Genomic DNA, 21,235 nt, shown 5'->3' with positions numbered 1-21,235 from the left:
CCTACAGTGACACCCATCATCCCACACACGGGTCACCCCTACAGTGACACCCATCACCCAACACACACGGGTCACCCCTACAGTGATACCCATCACCCCACACACGTGTCACCCCTACAGTGAAATCCATCAACCCACACACGGGTCACTCGTACAGTGAAATCCATCAACCCACACACGGGTCACTCCTACAGTGAAATCCATCAACCCACACACGGGTCACACCTACAGTGACACTCATCACCCCACACACGGGTCACCCCTACAGTGACACCCATCACCCCACACACGGGTCACCCCTACAGTGAAATCCATCAACCCACACATGGGTCACTCCTACAGAGAAATCCTTCACCCCACACACGGGTCACCCCTACAGTGACACCCATCACCCAACACACACGGGTCACCCCTACAGTGAAATCCATCAACCCACACAGGTGTCACCCCTACAGTGAAATCCATCAACCCATACACGGGTCACTCGTACAGTGAAATCCATCAACCCACACACGGGTCACCCCTACAGTGACACCCATCACCCAACACACGGGTCACTCCTACAGTGAAATCCATCAACCCACACACGGGTCACACCTACAGTGACACTCATCACCCCACACACGGGTCACCCCTACAGTGACACCCATCACCCCACACACGGGTCACCCCAACAGTGATACCCATCACTCCACAAACGGGTCACCCCTACAGTAATACCCATCAACCCACACACGGGTCACCCTTACAGTAATACCCATCACCCCACACACGGGTCACTCCTACAGTAACACCCATCCTTCCACACATGGGTCACCCCTACAGTGACAGCCATCACCCCACACACGGGTCACCCCTACAGTGAAACCCATCAACCCACACACGGGTCACCCCAACAGTGATACCCATCACTCCACAAACGGGTCACCCCTACAGTAATACCCATCAACCCACACATGGGTCACCCTTACAGTAATACCCATCACCCCACACACGGGTCACCCCTACAGTGACACCCATCACCCCACACACGGGTCACCCCTACAGCATTACCCATCACCCCACACACAGGTCACCCCTACAGTGACACCCATCACCCCACACACGGGTCACCCCTACAGCATTACCCATCACCCCACACACGGGTCACCCCTACAGAGACACCCATCACCACACACTCACGGGTCACCCCTACAGCAATACCTATCACCCCACACACAGGTCACCCCTACAGTGACACCCATTAGCCCACACACGGGTCACCCCTACAGTGATACCCATCACTCCATACAAGGGTCACCCCTACAGAGACACCCATCACCCCACACACACGGGTCACCCCTACAGCAATACCCATCACCCCACACACGGGTCACCCCAACAGTGATACCCATCACTCCACAAACGGGTCACCCCTACAGTAATACCCATTCACCCCACACATGGGTCACCCCTACAGTGACACCCATCACCCCACACACAGGTCACCCCTACAGTGACACCCATCACCCCACACACAGGTCACCCCTACAGTGACACCCATCAACCCACACACGGGTCACCCCTACAGTGACACCCATCACCCCAAACATGGGTCACCCCTACAGTGATACCCTTCACCCCACACACAGGTCACCCCTACAGTGACACCCATCATCCCACACACGGGTCACCCCTACAGTGACACCCATCACCCAACACACACGGGTCACCCCTACAGTGATACCCATCACCCCACACACGTGTCACCCCTACAGTGAAATCCATCAACCCATACACGGGTCACTCGTACAGTGAAATCCATCAACCCACACATGGGTCACTCCTACAGTGAAATCCATCACCCCACACACGGGTCACCCCTACAGTGACACCCATCACCCCACACACGGGTCACTCCTACAGTGAAATCCATCACCCCACACACAGGTCACCCCTACAGTGAAATCCGTCACCCCACACACAGGTCATACCTACAGTGACACCCATCACCCCACACACGGGTCACCCCTACAGCATTACCCATCACCCCACACATGGGTCACCCCCACAGTGACAGCCATCACCCCACACACGGGTCACCCCTACAGTGAAACCCATCAACCCACACACGGGTCACCCCAACAGTGATACCCATCACTCCACAAACGAGTCACCCCTACAGTAATACCCATCAACCCACACACGGGTCACCCTTACAGTAATACCCATCACCCCACACACGGGTCACTCCTACAGTGACACCCATCACCCCACACACGGGTCACCCCTACAGCATTACCCATCACCCCACACATGGGTCACCCCTACAGTGACACCCATCACCCCACACACGGGTCACCCCTATAGTGACACCCATCACCCCACACACGGGTCACCCCAACAGTGATACCCATCACTCCACAAACGGGTCACCCCTACAGTAATACCCATCAACCCACACAAGGGTCACCCCTACAGTGACACCCATCACTCCACAAACGGGTCACCCCTACAGTGACACCCATCAACCCACACAAGGGTCACCCCTACAGTGACACCCATCACCCCACACACGGGTCATCCCTACAGTGACACCCATCACCCCACACACGGGTCACTCCTACAGTGAAATCCATCAACCAACACTCGGGTCACACCTACAGTGATACCTGTTATGATTGAGTCACCGTAGGAGGCAAAAATAGAAATGCTAGCTAAGTCCAGAAAACCAGAGAAGTTGGCAACTATCGGATTGCAGACCCCTGAACCTATCAACACAACTAGCAGTAGCCGTGGGGGCTCCTACGATGCCCTAGGCCCCTCGATCACAGCCGGAGGACTACATAGCCTAAAGACAGAAAGGGAAATCTAAACTGTCCCAGAGCAGACCCCAAAGCAATAGGCAGCCCCCAACATATAATGACGGTGAAGCAAGAAGAAACAACAAAACACAGACAGAAAGATAGACTGAGCAAAGATGGGGCCCACGCTAGCTTAGATAGGAAAGGACAGGAAGGCTGCTGTCTGCAATCCGTGAAAAACCCTATGAAAATAAGAGCCAACCAACTGACAGTAAAAAAGGCCCTGAAGACGCTAGGCTTCAAAAAAGCTATGTCAGTACTCAAGAATATTCTGAAGACAGAGCAACAGGCAAAAGGAGATTCAGCTCACCCCAGCAGGGAATGGCAGAATCCAGAAAAGCAAGGAAAACAAAACACTAATGCAAAAAGGCAAAGCAGAAATCTTAGCTTTAGATGAGCAGGAATCAGACTGGTTTCCTAGAAGTCCACAGAGAAATCACCCGCAGGCCAGAAGGGCGTCGGCAGCCTTATATCCAGTCATTAACTCCACTCAGCCAGTCATCATCATCAGCCCCAGGTGTTTGACAATCAGGCTCACTACCTTTCTTCACCAGAAGAGGGAGTTCCTCGGGCCTCAGTAGTGAAGGGGAAAATGAACTCACAACAGATACCCATCACCCCACACACGGGTCACTCCTACAGTGAAATCCATCACCCCACACACAGGTTACCCCTACAGTGAAATCCATCAACCCACACACAGGTCACACCTACAGTGACACCCATCACCCCACACACGGGTCACCCCTACAGCATTACTCATCACCCCACACACGGGTCACTCCTACAGTGAAATCCATCAACCCACACAAGGGTCACCCCAACAGTGACACCCATCACACCACACACGGGTCACCCCTACAGTGACACCCATCACCCCACACACGGGTCACTCCTACAGTGATACCCACACACGGGTCACTCCTACAGTGAAATCCATCAACCCACACGGGTCACCCCGACAGTGACACCCATCGCACCACACACGGGTCACCCCTACAGTGACACCCATCACCCCACACACGGGCCACCCCTACAGTGACACCCATTCACCCACACACGGGTCACACCTACAGTGACACCCATCACCCCACACACGGGTCACCCCTACAGTGACACCCATCACCCCAGACACGGGTCACCCCCACAGTAATACCCATCACCCCACACACGGGTCACCCCTACAGTGACACCCATCAAACCACACACGGGTCACCCCTACAGTAATACCCATCACCCCACACACGGGTCTCCCCTACAGTAGTAACATCAAACGTCACCTGTAAAGCTGTCGTCCCCGGGACGAGTCTTCTGTGCTTAGGAAATATCTGTGGGAGAGGAGACCATGTAAAGCAACTACAACCCCCAGCAAAATGTAAGGAGAATGCATCTAAGAGAACGAAAAATTAAAGAGTGGGAAGATGACTGCATCTGATGGATGATGGAGACGACCTCTACATGTGACTGTGTATGATGGATGATGGGGGTGATACTCACAACTTCTCAGACGGCTCATCATACGCCAGGATCCTGATGACCTCCCAGCTACCTGACGTCAGGTGTCGGATGTTCACTCTGTCAGTCTTTACCTGTGAATGCGAGGGACAAATCTTCAACAAAAGGCACAGTGTGATTGTAATGCAAAATGTACTGTAAAGATGTTTCTAGAAAGTTCTAGAAGTCTCCCCTTTTTCTTATCAGGACATTGCAGCCTGTCCTGTAGCTGAAAACCCCCCCTTCTCTTCCCCCCCACACACCAGTGTCTTTATGTGCACAGCTCTGTGAAGCCTGAAACCGTCCATTTCCTGTGAGCTAGGAATGTTAATTAAGCTAGTGGAAAAGATGTTCTTTTCTTCTCAGATCTGTGGCTGAATGAAACTATGGGTGATAAAGAGACTGTACCGCAAAAACCATACACCGTAGAGATATAATAAACATATCACGGTGTAGGCAATGAAGCCAGCTGTCTAAACCCCTAAGTTTCACAATTCTCGGACTTCTAGAAAATGAGATATGGGTTCCTTCTAAACAATGTGTCTGAAATACTGAATATTTGGGCTTGAATTATTGTAATCAACAAACTACAAAGAATGCTACCAGGTGCGTGTTTCTGCGAACTTCCCCCTATGAGATACAGTTATATTAAGTTTTGTAGTTTGATTCTAAATCCAAGAGTAGGGGGCAGACCCTCTCCAGACTGCCCCTTCCGTGATGTCACACAGCGGAGGCTATAAGGCATTCCCTTGGCAAAATCAGGGGTGAGCAGCTGAGACGTGCCTATGAGTGGCGACGTTTGGTTACGTGCCCCTCCCCCTCCTGTAGCCACATGGGATGCCTAAAGATTCATAAGCAACCGTGAGTGTACTTTCTGTCTTCATCCTCTTTTGTTTTATACTTGTATCTGTACATATGTAATGTCTCAACTTTATAGCAACTTTTAGCTGTATAATCACTGCCCTTTTGGGAATAAATCGTAAAAGTATTAGCTCTGTCTCCATGCTCTAAGAAACGAACTATGCGCCTTTTTTAGGTAATCGCTACTAATTTGGGGTTTGTCACGGACCCTCTTAATTAACTCTTTGATTAAGTAAAGCGTGGCTGGTGGCAGCGTGGTGTGCGCGGCTGGCGAGACTAGCTGACAGTACAGAAGGGACTTATATTGCTGAATGAGGGGCTGCAGCCACAGCATTGATAATTCCCTTACTGCGGTAGTCTAGCGGCCCGTGCACAACAAGCAGCCCATCCGGCGACTAATTATCCTAGGTGCAGTTCCCTAACTGACCTGAGGGTAAGGGGGGCGCCGGAGAGCTGCGAGTTCCAAAGTGGAACAGAGAAAGTGGGATATACATAAATCCCCGCAGTTATGGGAAGGTGGTTAGCAGTGGTGGGGCAACCAAAATACCCCCCTGCGGTAAATTGTTTGAGCGAGATTAGGTTGCTGGATATTTTTGGTCACATGGTGCCAGTGGTGGGATGACTAAGATAAGCCCCAACTGTGCCTGTGATAGCCGTGTGCCGGCAGTGTGTCGCGTCCCTCCGTCCGCTGATACACCCGTGTCTGTGGTGGGATTGTGACATATTAGTGACACAGGGTCCGCTGTCCATTGCGTTTTGGTGGCAGCGGGACCCCCGTTCGTCACATATTGGTGGAAGCGGTGGGCTGTTCATCACATATTGGTGTCAGAGCGGTGGGATAATCCTAGAGCATTAGTGATTTGGTTTGAGCAATCATTCCTCTCACTAAAGACCTGCACGGTTCCTGCGGGAATCCTGCATCATAGGTTTTGGAGAACAGACTCAGTGGTTACTAGTTCTGAGACATTTGTGTGTACGTGCGAGTATTCCCTCCCTCCTCTCCGTTTTTGTTTTCTATCTTTTATTTGGCAACCATGGCTACACAAGGAGAGTCTTATTATAAGCAGCTCAATAAGGACACCCTGAGGTCACTGTGCACGTCAAAGCAGATTGACGTCGCCGACAAGACCAAAGCCCAGTTGGTCACGGCTCTAGTGCAATGGGATGAGAGCCAGGGCGCAGGAGGCAGCGCCAGTGCCGATGGTGCAGCCGCAGGGGTCCAGATGGTGCAGACCGCCAGCCGGGAAGTCCTGGACCCCATCTGCAATTGGCTCTACAGCAACTCCCTGCCGAAGACCATGTTGGACGTCTGCAGCTGATCCAGCAAGCTAAGGAGAGAGCTGAGCGCCAAAGAGAAGCTGAGAGAGCCTATGAACTGGAGATGCTCCAGCGGGGGTGGAATGCCCCCACAGCTCGAAGCAGTGAGCCCAGCAGCGTCCAGAGTCCTAAACCCCGGCCAGAGCATTTTCCCGTGATGGAAAAGGACGGGGACTTGGACACGTTTCTGCGAGCCTTTGAGAAAGCCTGCAGACAGTACCAGCTGGAGAACGTCCAATGGGCCAGGTACTTGACCCCAGGGCTAAAAGGCAAAGCCCTGGAGGCGTTTGCTTCTCTTCCGCAAGCGCATGATGATGACTATGACGCCATAAAGCAGGCGCTGATCGCCAAATACCAGCTGACACCTGAGGTATACCGAAAGAAGTTCCGGCACCTCCAACGTGGTCCACATGATAGCTACAGTGATGTGGTGCAAGGACTCCGGACCCACTTTGACCAGTGGATCCATGGACTGTCAGTGAACACCTTTGAGCAGCTACGGGACCTGATGATCAAAGACCAGTTCCTGCATCTCTGCCCAGCTGAAGTCCGACAGTTCATCCTGGACCGCGAACCACCGAATGCGGACAAAGTGGCGCAGATCGCCGACAACTATGAGGCCAACCGGAAGCCAGAGACGCGGAGGCCAGTCGCCACCAGCTGGAGAGGGGGTGAGCCTGCAACCAACCCCAGTGCCCCGGCTAGCCGTCACTCCGGAGGCCCTGTCCCTGTTGCCAACACCAGGCCTACTATTGACAGTCGCCTGTGTCACCACTGCAAGCGGCCTGGTCACCTTAGTTACACCTGTCCGGAGAGGCCGAAGAACCCCCCAACCAAGGCCTCTGGGCCCAACGCCTCTGTTCTTTTGGTGGGAGGTGTGGTTGGGAGGATTGACGACAACGTTCAACCTGTTCAGGTGGGGGCCCGTCTTGCTACAGGCCTCAAGGACACCGGGGCTGAACGAACCCTCATCCGTCCTGGACTGGCGGCTCCTGAAGTTTGTTGAGGGGGAAACCCTGACTGTCACCGGGATTGGAGGCACCTGTTGACCCTTGCCAGTGGCCCGGGTTTTTCTTGATAGGGGTGCTGAGAGCGGGTTGAGGGAGGTGGGTGTTACGTGTTACAGAACCACTCAGCACCCAGAATATGTTGTGCAGTTATATGTATGTATAATAGGTTCCATGTGAGATGAATGTCCCTAATGCATCAGTTCACAGGCTGCGCCCCTGGGCAGAGGGGACACGAAATTCTCCTTTTGTCCGCCCTCCCCCCACCTTTGTAATTCCCACAGTAAACATCGGCAGGCTCCGGCCACCTGCGGCTTTTGTAATGCATGTCTGGCCTGCCGCTTTTCTATTGGCCTGCCCTCTGTATCTGTGTGATATATTCTGTGTCCTGTGAGTAAAGTGTTGTCAGACTGGAAATACATGGAGAAGCAGTGATCTTTTATATGCTCCCATGTAACCAAGGAATTCCAGCCAGCGTCATTCATTCAGACTCCAGCCAACGCAGAGCGGACCTCCGAAAACACGGGGTGGTACTGAAAGAGGTACCCCAGCTTGGTAGACCCCGTTACACTGGTGGCAGCAGCAGGATATGATACCCCTTCTACAGGAGGAAAGGAATGAATGGAAAACAACTACCAGAAGTTAAAGAGGACTACATTAAAAGACCTGGTGGAAGCCCGAGGGTTGATCGCCAGCAACAAAACAAAAGCGGATTTGATAGCAGCCATCATTGAACATGACAGTGCAGCGCCCCCCAATGTGAACGTGGAGGAGACCGAATTCCAGAGTGAGGTAAAGAACAGACTGGCGTTCTATGGCCCAAACCCTGCAGTAGAGATCATACGAGAGGTGATGGCTGATGTGCGTACTGATCTGAAGGAAAAGATGGCCGAGCGGACCAGGATAGAGCTAGCCAAGATGGAGATGGCAGAGCGGACCAAAGTGGAGCTGGCCAAGATGGAGATGGCAGAGCGGAGAGAGGAGAGTCAGCGAGCAGGGGGAGCTCTGGCCTTCGATCAGGTACCTTCAACAGTAAGCCACAAAAAGATCCAGTACAATGCCTTCCGACAGTTGGGGGAGGCAGAGGAAGACACTGATGGCTTTCTGCAGGACTTTGAGCGGCAGTGTGCCCAGGCCCGGATTGGTAATATAACCAACCGGGCATTTTCCTGCTGCGGCCACTGTTGCTCCTGCCGCCGACCCTCTGAGGGCACGGCGGTGATAGTTTCCCAGTTCCTCCCGCACTGCAGGGAGATAAGCCGCCACGCCCCCCATTCTCGCCTTACCATGAGACCCCCCCCGCTCACAGTGTCGCTTGCGTGCTCTCTCTGTTCGCAGGACCTATGATGAGGTCACAGGAGGGGAGGAGTCAGGGGGTCACATGATCAGGAGCCTTTGTACAGACCCCTGATCATGTGACCCCTGACTCCGCCCCTCCTGTGACCTCATCACAGGTCCTGTGCGCTCAGCCTTGCCTCTTGGTGTCTGCAAGACTCTGCTTTGCTGTTGTCATGGTGCTGCTTGAGGTAAGTATGTGTGGGGTCAGGAGGGGTTTACAGTGTGGATGTAGCAGAGCTGTGTGTGTATGAGGTGTACGGAGTGGAGCCGTGTACGAGGTGTACGGAGCGGAGCCGTGTGTGTACGAGGTGTACGGAGCGGAGCCGTGTATGTACGAGGTGTACGGAGCGGAGCCATGTGTGTATGAGGTGTACGGAGCGGAGCCGCACGTGGACGAGGTGTACGGAGCGGAGCCGTGTGTGTATGAGGTGTACGGAGCCGCACGTGGACGAGGTGTACGGAGCGGAGTCGTGTGTGTATGAGGTGTACGGAGCCGCACGTGGACGAGGTGTACAGAGCGGAGCCGTGTGTGTACGAGGTGTACGGAGCGGAACCGTGTGTGTACGAGGTGTACGGAGCGGAACCGTGTGTGTACGAGGTGTACGGAGAGGAGCCGTGTGTGTACGAGGTGTACGGAGCGGAGCCGTGTGTGTACGAGGTGTACGGAGCGGAGCCGTGTGTGTACAAGGTGTACGGAGCGGAGCCGTGTGTGTATGAGGTGTACGGAGCCGCACGTGGACGAGGTGTACGGAGCGGAGTCGTGTGTGTATGAGGTGTACGGAGCCGCACGTGGACGAGGTGTACAGAGCGGAGCCGTGTGTGTACGAGGTGTACGGAGCGGAACCGTGTGTGTACGAGGTGTACGGAGCGGAACCGTGTGTGTACGAGGTGTACGGAGAGGAGCCGTGTGTGTACGAGGTGTACGGAGCGGAGCCGTGTGTGTACGAGGTGTACGGAGCGGAGCCGTGTGTGTACAAGGTGTACGGAGCGGAGCCGCACGTGTACGAGGTGTACGGAGCGGAGCCGCACGTGTACGAGGTGTACGGAGCGGAGCCGTGTGTGTACGAGGTGTACGGAGCGGAACCGCGTGTGTACGAGGTGTACGGAGCGGAACCGCGTGTGTACGAGGTGTACGGAGCGGAACCGTGTGTGTACGAGGTGTACGGAGCGGAACCGTGTGTGTACGAGGTGTACGGAGCGGAACCGTGTGTGTACGAGGTGTACGGAGAGGAACCGTGTGTGTACGAGGTGTACGGATCGGAGCCGTGTGTGTACGAGGTGTACGGAGCGGAACCGTGTGTGTACGAGGTGTACGGAGCGGAGCCGTGTGTGTACGAGGTGTACGGAGCGGAGCCGCACGTGTACGAGGTGTACGGAGCAGAGCCGTGTGTGTACGAGGTGTACGGAGCGGAACCGTGTGTGTACGAGGTGTACGGAGCGGAGCCGCACGTGGACGAGGTGTACGGAGTGGAGCCGTGTGTGTATGAGGTGTACGGAGCGGAGCCGCACGTGGACGAGGTGTACGGAGCGGAGCCGTGTGTGTACGAGGTGTACGGAGCGGAACCGTGTGTGTACGAGGTGTACGGAGCAGAACCGTGTGTGTACGAGGTGTACGGAGCGGAACCGTGTGTGTACGAGGTGTACGGAGCGGAGCCGTGTGTGTACGAGGTGTACGGAGTGGAGCCGCGTGTGTACGAGGTGTACGGAGCAGAGCCGTGTGTGTACGAGGTGTACGGAACAGAGCCGTGTGTACGAGGTGTACGGAGCGGAGCCGTGTGTGTACAGAGTGGAGCCGTGTGTGTACAGGATGTACGGAGCGGAGCCAAGTGTCTACAAAGCATACAAAGCGGGCTTTTCCCACGGACACAGGAGTATACGGCGGAGCCCCGAGGAGCATTTTAAAACACACACATGACGTTCCACCTGAAGTGATGTGCTGGAAGCTGACCGGAAATGAGATAATTTCTTGAGGAGATTGTGACGGAACCAGGAATGCTCCAGATCCATCACCGTGTCCTCCTCCGACAGCGCAGACAGCAGGATCGCCTTGGAATCGGGGATGCCGGCCATGTGAGCGGATCATGATATGTCCTGCACCTGGAGGCTCAGGTGGGCACTACAATGGGAGCCGGGCTGCTATAGTAACTTTATAGAATCTTTATTTCTTTCTCTCTTTTTCTTTCTTTCTCTGTTCTTTCTCATTCTCTGTTCTGTCTTTCCCTCATTTTCTTTCTCTCTGTTCTTTCTTTCTCTCTCTAATCTTTCTTCTTTCTTTCTCTCTCTGTTCTTTCTCTGTCTCTCACTGTTCTTTCTCTGTCTCTCACTGTTCTTTCTTTCTTTCTTTCCCCTTTCTTTCTCTCTCTGTTTTCTTTTTTCTCTCTCTGTTTTCTCTCTTCCTTAGTGATAGTCAGTGTGCTCGTAATGCCAGCCACTGTGCCCTCAGTACCAGTCAGTGTGATCAGCAGTGCTAAATGGGTGCGATTAGGTGTGGACATGGGTGTGACTAGTTGCAAAATGGGTGTGGCCGGGCGTGGCTAGAATTTGCAGCGGCGCGCTGAGCGCGCCGCAGTCTTTGTCCATCTTTCCCTTCTTCAAAAGTTGGGAGGTATGATAGGGGCGGCTGTGACCAGGGGGTCTGGGTGCCCACTGGATAGCAGTTCTGCCAGGAATTCTGTCACCGTGCGTACAAATGGGGACAGAGATGTGGGAGGAGTACTGTACCTAAAAGCAATAAATAGGACTGAGCTGAAATACTGGACACAGCTGTGACTACATGTTATATAGTCGTGTTAATCTCTCACTTCTTGTAAACTACAAGTGTACAAAGATATTATATAGTCACCATGTCACTAGTGGGCCTGTGTAACTTCAAATGCCAGGGCTGAATTTTAGTCCCAGTCCGACCCTGAGTGTGCCCTTCATCAAGTGAAGCCGGAGGAACGGGTTCAGATTCTGGCCAGCAAGCTGACAGGCCGGGCAGCGGACGCCTATCGCACGGTACCTGATGAGGACTGTATGGACTATGAGCGGATCAAAGAAGTGATCTTGGCCCGGTATGCGCTGACACCAGAGGCATAACTCTAAAAGTTCCGCGGACTTATAAAACGCGTAACCGATACCCACGCTGAATGGGCCTGTAAATTACAGCGGTCACTGCTACAGTGGGTACAAGGGAGCCAAGCAACCACTAAGGAGGACGTCCTCCAGTATAACATCGTAGTCAAATTGCACTTACATGTTGTAAATACGACCGCTGCCCAGGCCTGCCTCCCCTACGCGCGTTACGCAGTGGCTTCCTCAGGAGGCGTGAGGAAGCCACGGCGTAACGCGCATAGGGGCGGTAGGCCTGGGCAGCGGTCGTATTTACAACATGCAATTTTACTACGATGTTATACTCATTTATGCCTCCTTTACTAGGGCATTAGCGTGAAGCACTTTGTTCAATCAGACGGGCGTTTTCAATTAGAGCTCCTATCTGTATGCACGTATTCACAAGTCTATGGCAGCAGGAAGCATTGGCTTTTTATGTCAGCTTCTTAATAAGACTGCTGACCAATGATGATTAATTTACATAGATAGTCTGACTATGATGTCTTTGCATACCCCTGGCCGTTTAGGTGTGTATACTTTGTATTTTATTCTTGATTAAATAAAATATGTGATTTTAGCTTTAAAAACTCTCTGATCTCCTCTTCTTATTTGAATTGTGGGGTATTTTGTGCTATATCGTCTGACACAAAACGTCTTTAGGCCGGGGGTAACCTATGATGTTCGTCAGTACTGCCAGACCTGTGACAGTTGCCAGCGCATTGGCAAGAGGGGGAATCGATGCAAGGCCAAATTACGCCCCTTCCCCATTGTGGAGGAACCATTTAGCCGAGTAGCGGTCGATCTGATAGGGCCGTTAGCCAAACCCAGTCCGTCAAGGAAAAAGTATATATTGACAGTGGTCGATTATGCCACACGGTATCCAGAGGCGGTGGCGTCACCTAACATACTGGCAGAGATGGTGGCGGCCGCCCTCCTCCAGGTGTTCTCACGGGTTGGATTTCCCCGGGAGATTATCTCGGACCAGGGTACCCAGTTTACAGCAGAGGTGACCAACCAACTGTGGAAGCTGTGCGGCGTAAAGTCCATTAGAAGCGCCCCGTACCACCCGTAAACCAATGGGTTGTGTGAACGCTTTAACAGGACATTAAATCAGCTCATTGGGACTTTTACCAGGACCTACAGGGGCTGGGAGAAATTCTTGCCACACCTCCTGTTTGCCTATCGGGATGTGCCCCAAGAATCCACGGGGTTCACCCCGTTCGAGCTGGTATACGGGAGACGGGTAAGGGGACCCCTAGACTTAGTGCTGGAACACTGGGAAGGGGAGGGCCTCATAGAAGGGGTACCTATTGTACCCTATGTGGTGGAATTCCGGGACCGCCTACAGGAGCTGACTCAGGCTATACGTGAGAACATGCAGGCGACCCAGCGGCGCCAGCGCGTATTGTACAATCGGAGGGCCAGAGAGTGCACTTTGGAAATAGGACAGAAGGTCCTGGTGTTAGAGCCCACTAAGCAGAATAAGTTTCTACTGCATGGCAGGGGCCCTACCAGGTAGTGGGGAAAATAGCAGACACAACCTATAATGTCGCCGATTGTGATGACCCCAGGGTTATCCGCATGTTCCACGTGAATATGCTGAAGCCCTACCGGGAGCGTCATGAAGAGGTAGTGGCCATCTGTGCACCTGAAGCAGAGGATTTAGCCGGACTTCCCTTGCCGGATGTCTTAGGGGAAAGGACTCAGTCTAAAACATGGGACCAGGTACACTTGGGTGAAGACCTAGGCCCCCGGGAGAGACAGCAGGCGGAGGAGTTGTTGAGGCAGCGACAGAGGATGTTTTCGGGGAGACCAGGGTACACTCGCCTGGCACAACACAAGGTTGAGACCCAGGATCAGATCCCCCTGCGAGAAAACCCCTTCCACGTCCCTGAGTCTGTACGAGAGGGGATGCGACAAGAGATACAAGAGATGCTGCATTTAGGGGTCATTGAAGAGTCAGATAGTCCCTGGGCATCCCCCGTAGTGTTAGTGCCCAAGAAGGATGGGACTACACAGTTTTGTGTAGACTATCGTAGGCTCAATGAGAAAACAGTGACGGATGCATATCCCATGCCGCGTGTGGATGAGTTGCTAGACCGGCTGGCGGGGGCAAAGTATTTGACCACCATCGATCTATGCAAAGGCTACTGGCAGATTCCCCTTAGTCCTGACGCTATTCCAAGTCGGCATTTGTCACCCCGTTCGGCTTATTCCAGTTTTGAGTTATGCCATTCGGTATGAAGAATGCCCCGGCGACCTTCCAAAGGCTTGCTGACCGGCATCTGGATGGTCTCCAGGACTATGCTTGTGCCTATCTGGACGACATCGCCATCTACAGTGCGACATGGGAAGAGCATCTAAATCACCTAGAGACAGTATTGGACAGGATCCACCAGGCCAGAATCACCCTGAACCCAATCAAGTGTCACGTGGGCAAAGCAGAGGTTCAGTATTTAGGGCATTGGGTGGGAAGTGGGAAACAGCGACCAGAACCAGCCAAGATTGAGGCCATAGCCAAGTGGCCCATCCCACGCACTAAAACCCAGGTCATAGCGTTTCTAGGGACAGCGGGGTATTACAGGAAATTCGTTCCGAATTACAGCAGCGTAGCCAAGCCCCTCACTGATTTGACCCGTAAGAACCAACCCCGCCAGGTAACCTGGACCTCAGAGTGTGAGGAAGCCTTCCGCCAACTAAAGGACGCCCTCACCAATACCCCTGTATTGGCCGCACCCGATCCAACTAAACGTTTCCTTGTTCTCACAGACGCTTCTATGTTTGGATTGGGGGCAGTACTGAGCCAAGTCGGGCTGGACGGCCAAGAACACCCGGTAGATTACCTGAGTCGGAAACTACTGCCCCATGAAGTAAGCTATGCGGCCATCGAGAAGGAGTGCCTGGCGGTAGTATGGGCACTCATGAAGTTGCAACCATATTTGTATGGACGACAGTTTTTCCTCCTAACGGACCATAATCACCTAGTCTGGCTTAATCGGGTCTCCGGAGACAACGCCAGATTGCTGCGGTGGAGTTTAGCCCTACATCCTCTGGACTTCACCATCCACCACAGATCCGGCAAACAAAACGGTAATGCCGATGGACTAAGTCGACAAAAGGAACTTCTACCAACCCCATAAACTTCAGTCATCCCCAAACCGATCCGTTGAGGATCAGACTGTGTATGCCGATCGCGTCGCTGAAAAGGGGAGCCATGTTACGTGTTACAGAACCACTCAGCACCCAGAATATGTTGTGCAGTTATATGTATGTATAATAGGTTCTATGTGAGATGCATGTCCCTAATGCATCAGTTCACAGGCTGCACCCCTGGGCAGAGGGGACACTATATTCTCCTTTTGTCCACCCTCCCCCCACCTTTGTAATTCCCACAGTAAACATCGGCTTTTGTAATGTATGTCTGGCCTGCCGCTTTTCTATTGGCCGGCCCTCTGTATCTGTGTGATATATTCTGTGTCCTGTGAGTAAAGTGTTGTCAGACTGGAAATACATGGAGAAGTAGTGATCTTTTATATGCTCCCATGTAACCAAGGAATTCCAGCCAGCGTCATTCATTCAGACTCCAGCCAACGCAGAGCGGACCTCCGAAAACACGGGGTGGTACTGAAACAGGTACCCCAGCTTGGTAGACCCCGTTACAGTGGGAGTGTCTGAAAACCTGCCCACTGATGTTTTATTGGGGACTGACTTGGGGAGGATGGTTGCATACTACATCCCTGACACCCCTCCCCAATCTGATAATAAGGGTAACGCTAACCCTGATGGTGATGATGATGGGAAACTGAATGTGTTACCTGCTAATGTCTTGATGAGTAATGATACAACTAACAACCATTCTTTCCCCAGGAATGATGCTGATGGTGATGTGAATGTACCAAAGCAATCTGATAACCATTCTGTTTCTAGGAATGATAATGATGATGTATCTGTGCCGACTGAACCTGTTAACCCTTTCTTTGAAACGGTAGATGTGTCCACAGGTACCGAAGTGCTCAGCCCCGTCGTTCTGTGGAGTGAGACGGCTGAGGAACCCCTGGCAGGAGCAAGCAACGGTGCTCAAGGAAATGGGGAGGTGCATGGGGACCATGAGGAAGGTAATGCCATGCATCTGACCAGTGCCACCGAGGAAGGTAACTGGCCCATAAGTAGCACTGCTCCTGAAGTGTTGGGGGTGGATGGGGAGGTAGGGCCCATGGCAGCGCCGATTGGTGGATCTGTAGAAACCCCCAGGGAGACGACAGCATACGTAGCAGCTGTCACACGCAGTCAGAGTGCCCAGATCGCAGGTAGCACCCTGTCTTCTGGACCCTCTTCTGTTACAGGAGAGACTGAACCAGAGGTGACCCCAGAGCCGGTTCAAGAGGGTCCCAGTAAGGAAGGAACCCTGACGTCACTTCTGGCAGCCTCCAGCAAGGAGTTCAAGGCTGCTCTGCACTCAGATGCCAGCCTGGAGAAATTGAGACACCTCGCTGAGACGCCCACCTCCGAGCCTGATAAGGAGAGGGTGTTCTGGGAACGAGGAAGGTTGTACCGGGAGACAGTACCCGGAGATCCTCAAAAGCAGTGGTTGAGGGAAAGACAGCTAGTCGTCCCCCTACAGTTCAGAACTGAGTTGTTGCGGATTGCCCATGAGATTCCACTCGCTGGACACTTGGGGATCAGCAAAACAAAGGCACGGCTGTCTCAACACTTCTATTGGCCCAAGATGGGGACAGATGTTACGACCTACTGCCGCTCCTGTGCCACCTGTCAAAAAGTGGGTAAGGCGGGGCCTGCTCTTAAGGCTCCCCTTATTCCTTTGTCGGTGATAGAGGAGCGTTTCCAGAGAATCGCGGTGGACATTGTAGGCCCGCTGGCCGTCCCCAGCAGCTCTGGAAAGCGATACATTCTCACAGTGGTAGACTACGCTACCCGGTACCCAGAGGCAGTAGCTCTGTCTTTAACCAGGGCAGATAAGGTGGCTGATGCACTGGTGACCATCTTTTCAAGGGTAGGATTTCCCAGGGAGATGCTTACCGATCAAGGAACCCAATTCATGTCTCGCCTAATGGAGGCTCTCTGTGAGAAAATGCAGGTGACGCACCTGGTATCGAGTGCGCATCACCCACAGACTAATGGTTTGTGTGAACGCTTCAACAGTACCATCAAACAGATGCTCCGCATGTTGGTTGAGACCCAAGGGCGCGACTGGGAGCGGTACCTCCCACACCTGCTGTTCGCTTCCAGAGAAGTTCCGCAGGCCTCGACCGGGTTCTCCCCCTTCGAGCTCCTGTATGGCAGACAAGTCCGGGGACCCCTTGGGTTGATAAGAGAATCCTGGGAAGATGAGCCAAACCCCACAGAATTGTACATCGTGGATTATGTCATGCACTTCCGTGACAAGATGCAGACCTTGATGCAGTTGGTGCATGACAACATGATGCAGGCTCAGGCTGACCAGAAGCACTGGTACGACCAGAACGCACAGGAGCGGACCTACCAGGTGGGTCAAAAGGTGTGGGTGCTGGTCCCCGTACCAACGGATAAGCTTCAGGCAGCCTGGGAAGGCCCATACATTGTCCACCAACAGCTCAACCCGGTCACCTATGTGGTCACGCTTGACCATGCTCGGGGTAGGCACAAGGTCTTTCACGTCAACCTGCTGAAGGCGCACCACGAACGTGAAGCTTGCGTCCTACCGGTCTGCAACCTGCCCGAGGATGGGGAGGAAGATCCCCTCCTGGACATGCTGGCCCAAGCCAAGGCCGATGGGTCCATTGAGGACATGGAGATATGTGGTTTGCTAACCGTATCCCAGCGGTCGCAGTTGGTGGAAACCCTGGAACCCTTCCGGGCCGTGTTCACCAACCGACCTGGGAGGACGGAGTTAGCGGTTCATGAGGTGGACACCAGGAATCACGCCCCACTACGGCGAACACCTTATCGGATCTCTGAGGAGGTGCAACAGGTCATGCGCCAAGAGATCGATGAGATGTTAAGGCTGGGGGTGATTCGATGGTCAAAAAGTGCGTGGGCTTCACCTGTAGTCCTCGTGCCTAAAAAGGATCGAACCACCCGGTTCTGCGTGGACTACAGGGGGCTCAACGCCATCACAACCTCTGATGCCCACCCGATGCCGCGCATCGAGGATCTGCTTGAGCGGTTGGCAAGAGCAAGGTACATATCCATCATGGATTTGAGTCGGGGATACTGGCAGATTTCCCTGAGCCCTGAGGCACAGGAGAAATCCGCCTTTATCACCCCCTTTGGACTGTACGAGTCCACAGTCATGCCCATGAAAAATGCCCCTGCCACTTTCCAGAGGATGGTCAACCTCCTGCTCCGGGGACTGGAGGAGTACGCAGTGGCGTACTTTGACGACATCGCGATCTTCAGTTCCACCTGGGAGGAACACCTTCAGCATCTCCAGGAGGTGCTCAACCGTCTTCACCAGGCAGGCCTGACTATCAAGTCGGGAAAGTGCCAGATGGGCATGAGCGAGGTCCACTACCTGGGGCACCGGGTAGGGGGGGGTTCCATGAGTCCGGAGCCAGAAAAGGTGGACGCAATCGCGTCCTGGCCCACCCCCAGACCAAGAAACAGGTGAAGTCCTTCTTGGGCACTGCAGGGTACTATAGGCGGTTCGTGCAGGACTATAGCGCCCTCTCAAAACCCTTGACTGACCTCACCAAGCAGAGGCTACCCCAAACAGTTAACTGGACAGATGACTGTGAGGCGGCTTTCCAAGCTTTGAAAGCAGCCCTGTACAGCTCTCCAGTGTTGAGAACAGTCGACAGCAGTCGCCCGTTTCTGGTACAGACCGACGCCAGCGAGTTTGGCCTCGGTGCTGTGCTCAGCCAGGTCGACTCGGGGAACCAGGAGCACCCCGTGTTGTATCTGAGCCGGAAACTTTTGCCGAGGGAAGTGGCATACTCGACCATCGAGAAGGAGTGTCTGGCCATGGTGTGGGCACTGCAACATTTGCAGCCCTACTTGTACGGGCGCACCTTCACGGTGTTAACCGACCACAACCCTCTGAGCTGGTTGCACACAATGTCCGGAACAATGGAAGGTTGCTCCGCTGGAGCCTTGCCCTTCAACAGTACGACTTTACATACAACACAAAAAGGGCAGTGAACACGGCAATGCTGATGGGTTGTCCCACCGGGGCGACCCCGCTGAGGTGCGCATGGCAGATTACCGACAGGTAATGCCTCCGTAGCGCCCTCTAAAAGTGGGAGGTGTAATGCAAAATGTACTGTAAAGATGTTTCTAGAAAGTTCTAAAAGTCTCCCCTTTTTCTTATCAGGACATTGCAGCCTGTCGTGTAGCTCCAAACCCCCCCTTCTCTTCCCCCCCACACACACACCAGTGTCTTCATGTGCACAGCTCTGTGAAACCTGAAACCGTCCATTTCCTGTGAGCTAGGAATGTTAATTAAGCTAGTGGAAAAGATGTTCCTTTGTTCTCAGATCTGTGGCTGAATGAAACTATGGGTGATATTAAAGAGACTGTACCGCAAAAACCATACACCGTAGAGATATAATAAACATATCACGGTGTAGGCAATGAAGCCAGCTGTCTAAACCCCTAAGTTTCACAATTCTCGGACTTCTAGAAAATTAGATATGGATTCCTTCTAAACAGTGTGTCCGAAATACTGCATATTTGGGCTTGAATTATTGTAATCAACAAACTACAAAGAATGCTACCAGGTGTGTTATGAATGAGTCACCGTAGGAGGCAAAAGCAGAAATACAAGCTAAGTCCAGAAAACCAGAGAAGTTGGCAACTATCAGATTGCAGACCCCTGAACCTATCAACACAACTAGCAGTAGCCGTGGGGGGTTCCTACGATGCCCTAGACCCCTCGATCACAGCCAGAGAAATACATAGGCCTAAAGAAAGAAAGGGGAAATCTAAACTGCCCCAGAGCAGACCCCAAAGCAATAGGCAGCCCCCAACATATAATGACGGTGAAGCAAGATGAAAATACTAACACAGACAGAAAGATAGACTGAGCAAAGACGGGGCCCCAAAACTACCTAGATAGGAAAGGACAGGAAGGCTGCTGTCTGCAATCTGCCAAAACCCTATCAAAGACATAAGCCAACCAGCTGATATGAAAAAGGCCCTGAAGCAGCTAGGCTTCAAAAACTGAATCAGCACTCAGGTATTTTCAGAAGACAGAGCTAAATGAATTCAGGTCACCCCAGCAGGGAATGGCAGAAATCCAGAAAAGCAAAGCAAAAACAAAGTCAAAGCACAAAAGCAAAAGGCCGAGCAGCAAACTTAGCTTTGGAGGAGCAGGAATTCAGACTGGTCTCCAAGGATCCCACAGAGAAATCACCCGCAGGGCAGAAGGGCGTCGGCAGCCTTATATCCAGTCCATAACTCCACTCAGCCAGTCACAATCATCAGCCTCAGGTGTTTGACAATCAGGCTCACTACCTTTCTTTACCAGAAGAGGGAGTTCCTCGGGCCTCAGTAATGAAGGGGAAAATGAACTCACAACAGTACCTCCCACTTGAGGAGGGGTCACCGAACCCTCAACTACGCCACCAGGGCGATCAGGGTGAGCCCGATGAAAGGCACGCACCAATCGTTTGGCATGAATATCAGAGGCAGAGACCCAGGAATTATCCTCCTGACCATAACCCTTCCACTTAACCAAATACTGGAGTCTCCGTCTAGCCAGACGGGAATCCAGTACTTTCTCTACCTCATACTCCATGTTAACTTCAACCAATACAGGGTCTGGAGGTGCCACCCCCGGAACAACAGGTTCAACAAACCTCTTCAACAAAGATTTATGGAACACATTATGGATTTTAAATGTGACAGGAAGAGCCAAACGAAAAGAGACCGGATTAATAATCTCCACAATCTTGTAAGGTCCAATAAATCTAGGCTTAAACTTAGGAGAAGCCACCTTCATAGCAATATTTTTTGATGATAACCACACCATATCACCAACCTTAAACTGGGGACCAATGGTCCTATGTCGGTTGGAAAACCGCTGGGCCTTTTCCTGGGAGAGAGATAACTTATCCACCACTTGGTCCCAGATCTGGTGCATTCTCTCCACCACAGTGTCAACACCTGGGCAGGCAGAAGGCTCCACCTGCCCTGAAGAAAATCGAGGATGAAACCCAAAGTTACAAAAAAAAGGTGACATCAAAGTGGCAGAACTAGCTCTATTATTCAAAGCAAATTCGGCCAAGGGCAAAAATGAAACCCAATCATCCTGATCAGCAGAAATAAAACATCTCAAATATGACTCCA

General features: G+C 52.7%; 1 protein-coding gene across 3 annotated transcripts in view; it reads right to left on the bottom strand.

Annotated features, from left to right (window-relative positions):
• Positions 1–21,235, bottom strand: part of DPP10 (dipeptidyl peptidase like 10) — a 763,146-nt gene that overhangs the window by 362,206 nt on the left and 379,705 nt on the right. For all 3 annotated transcript variants that reach the window (XM_073563825.1, XM_073563827.1, XM_073563826.1), the window contains 2 exons: positions 4,341–4,432; positions 4,124–4,171 (listed from right to left, as the gene is read on the bottom strand). In XM_073563825.1, the coding sequence (XP_073419926.1) occupies positions 4,124–4,171; positions 4,341–4,432 (140 nt within the window). The remainder of the gene's footprint in view (positions 1–4,123; positions 4,172–4,340; positions 4,433–21,235) is intronic.

This window comes from Dendrobates tinctorius, unplaced genomic scaffold (assembly GCF_039654945.1).
Source record: "Dendrobates tinctorius isolate UK_male_01 unplaced genomic scaffold, ASM3965494v1 ptg000403l, whole genome shotgun sequence".
NCBI lineage: Eukaryota > Metazoa > Chordata > Amphibia > Anura > Dendrobatidae > Dendrobates > Dendrobates tinctorius.
The sequence above is the reverse complement of the archived record's forward strand: the minus strand, read 5'-3'. Positions and strand labels throughout refer to the sequence as shown.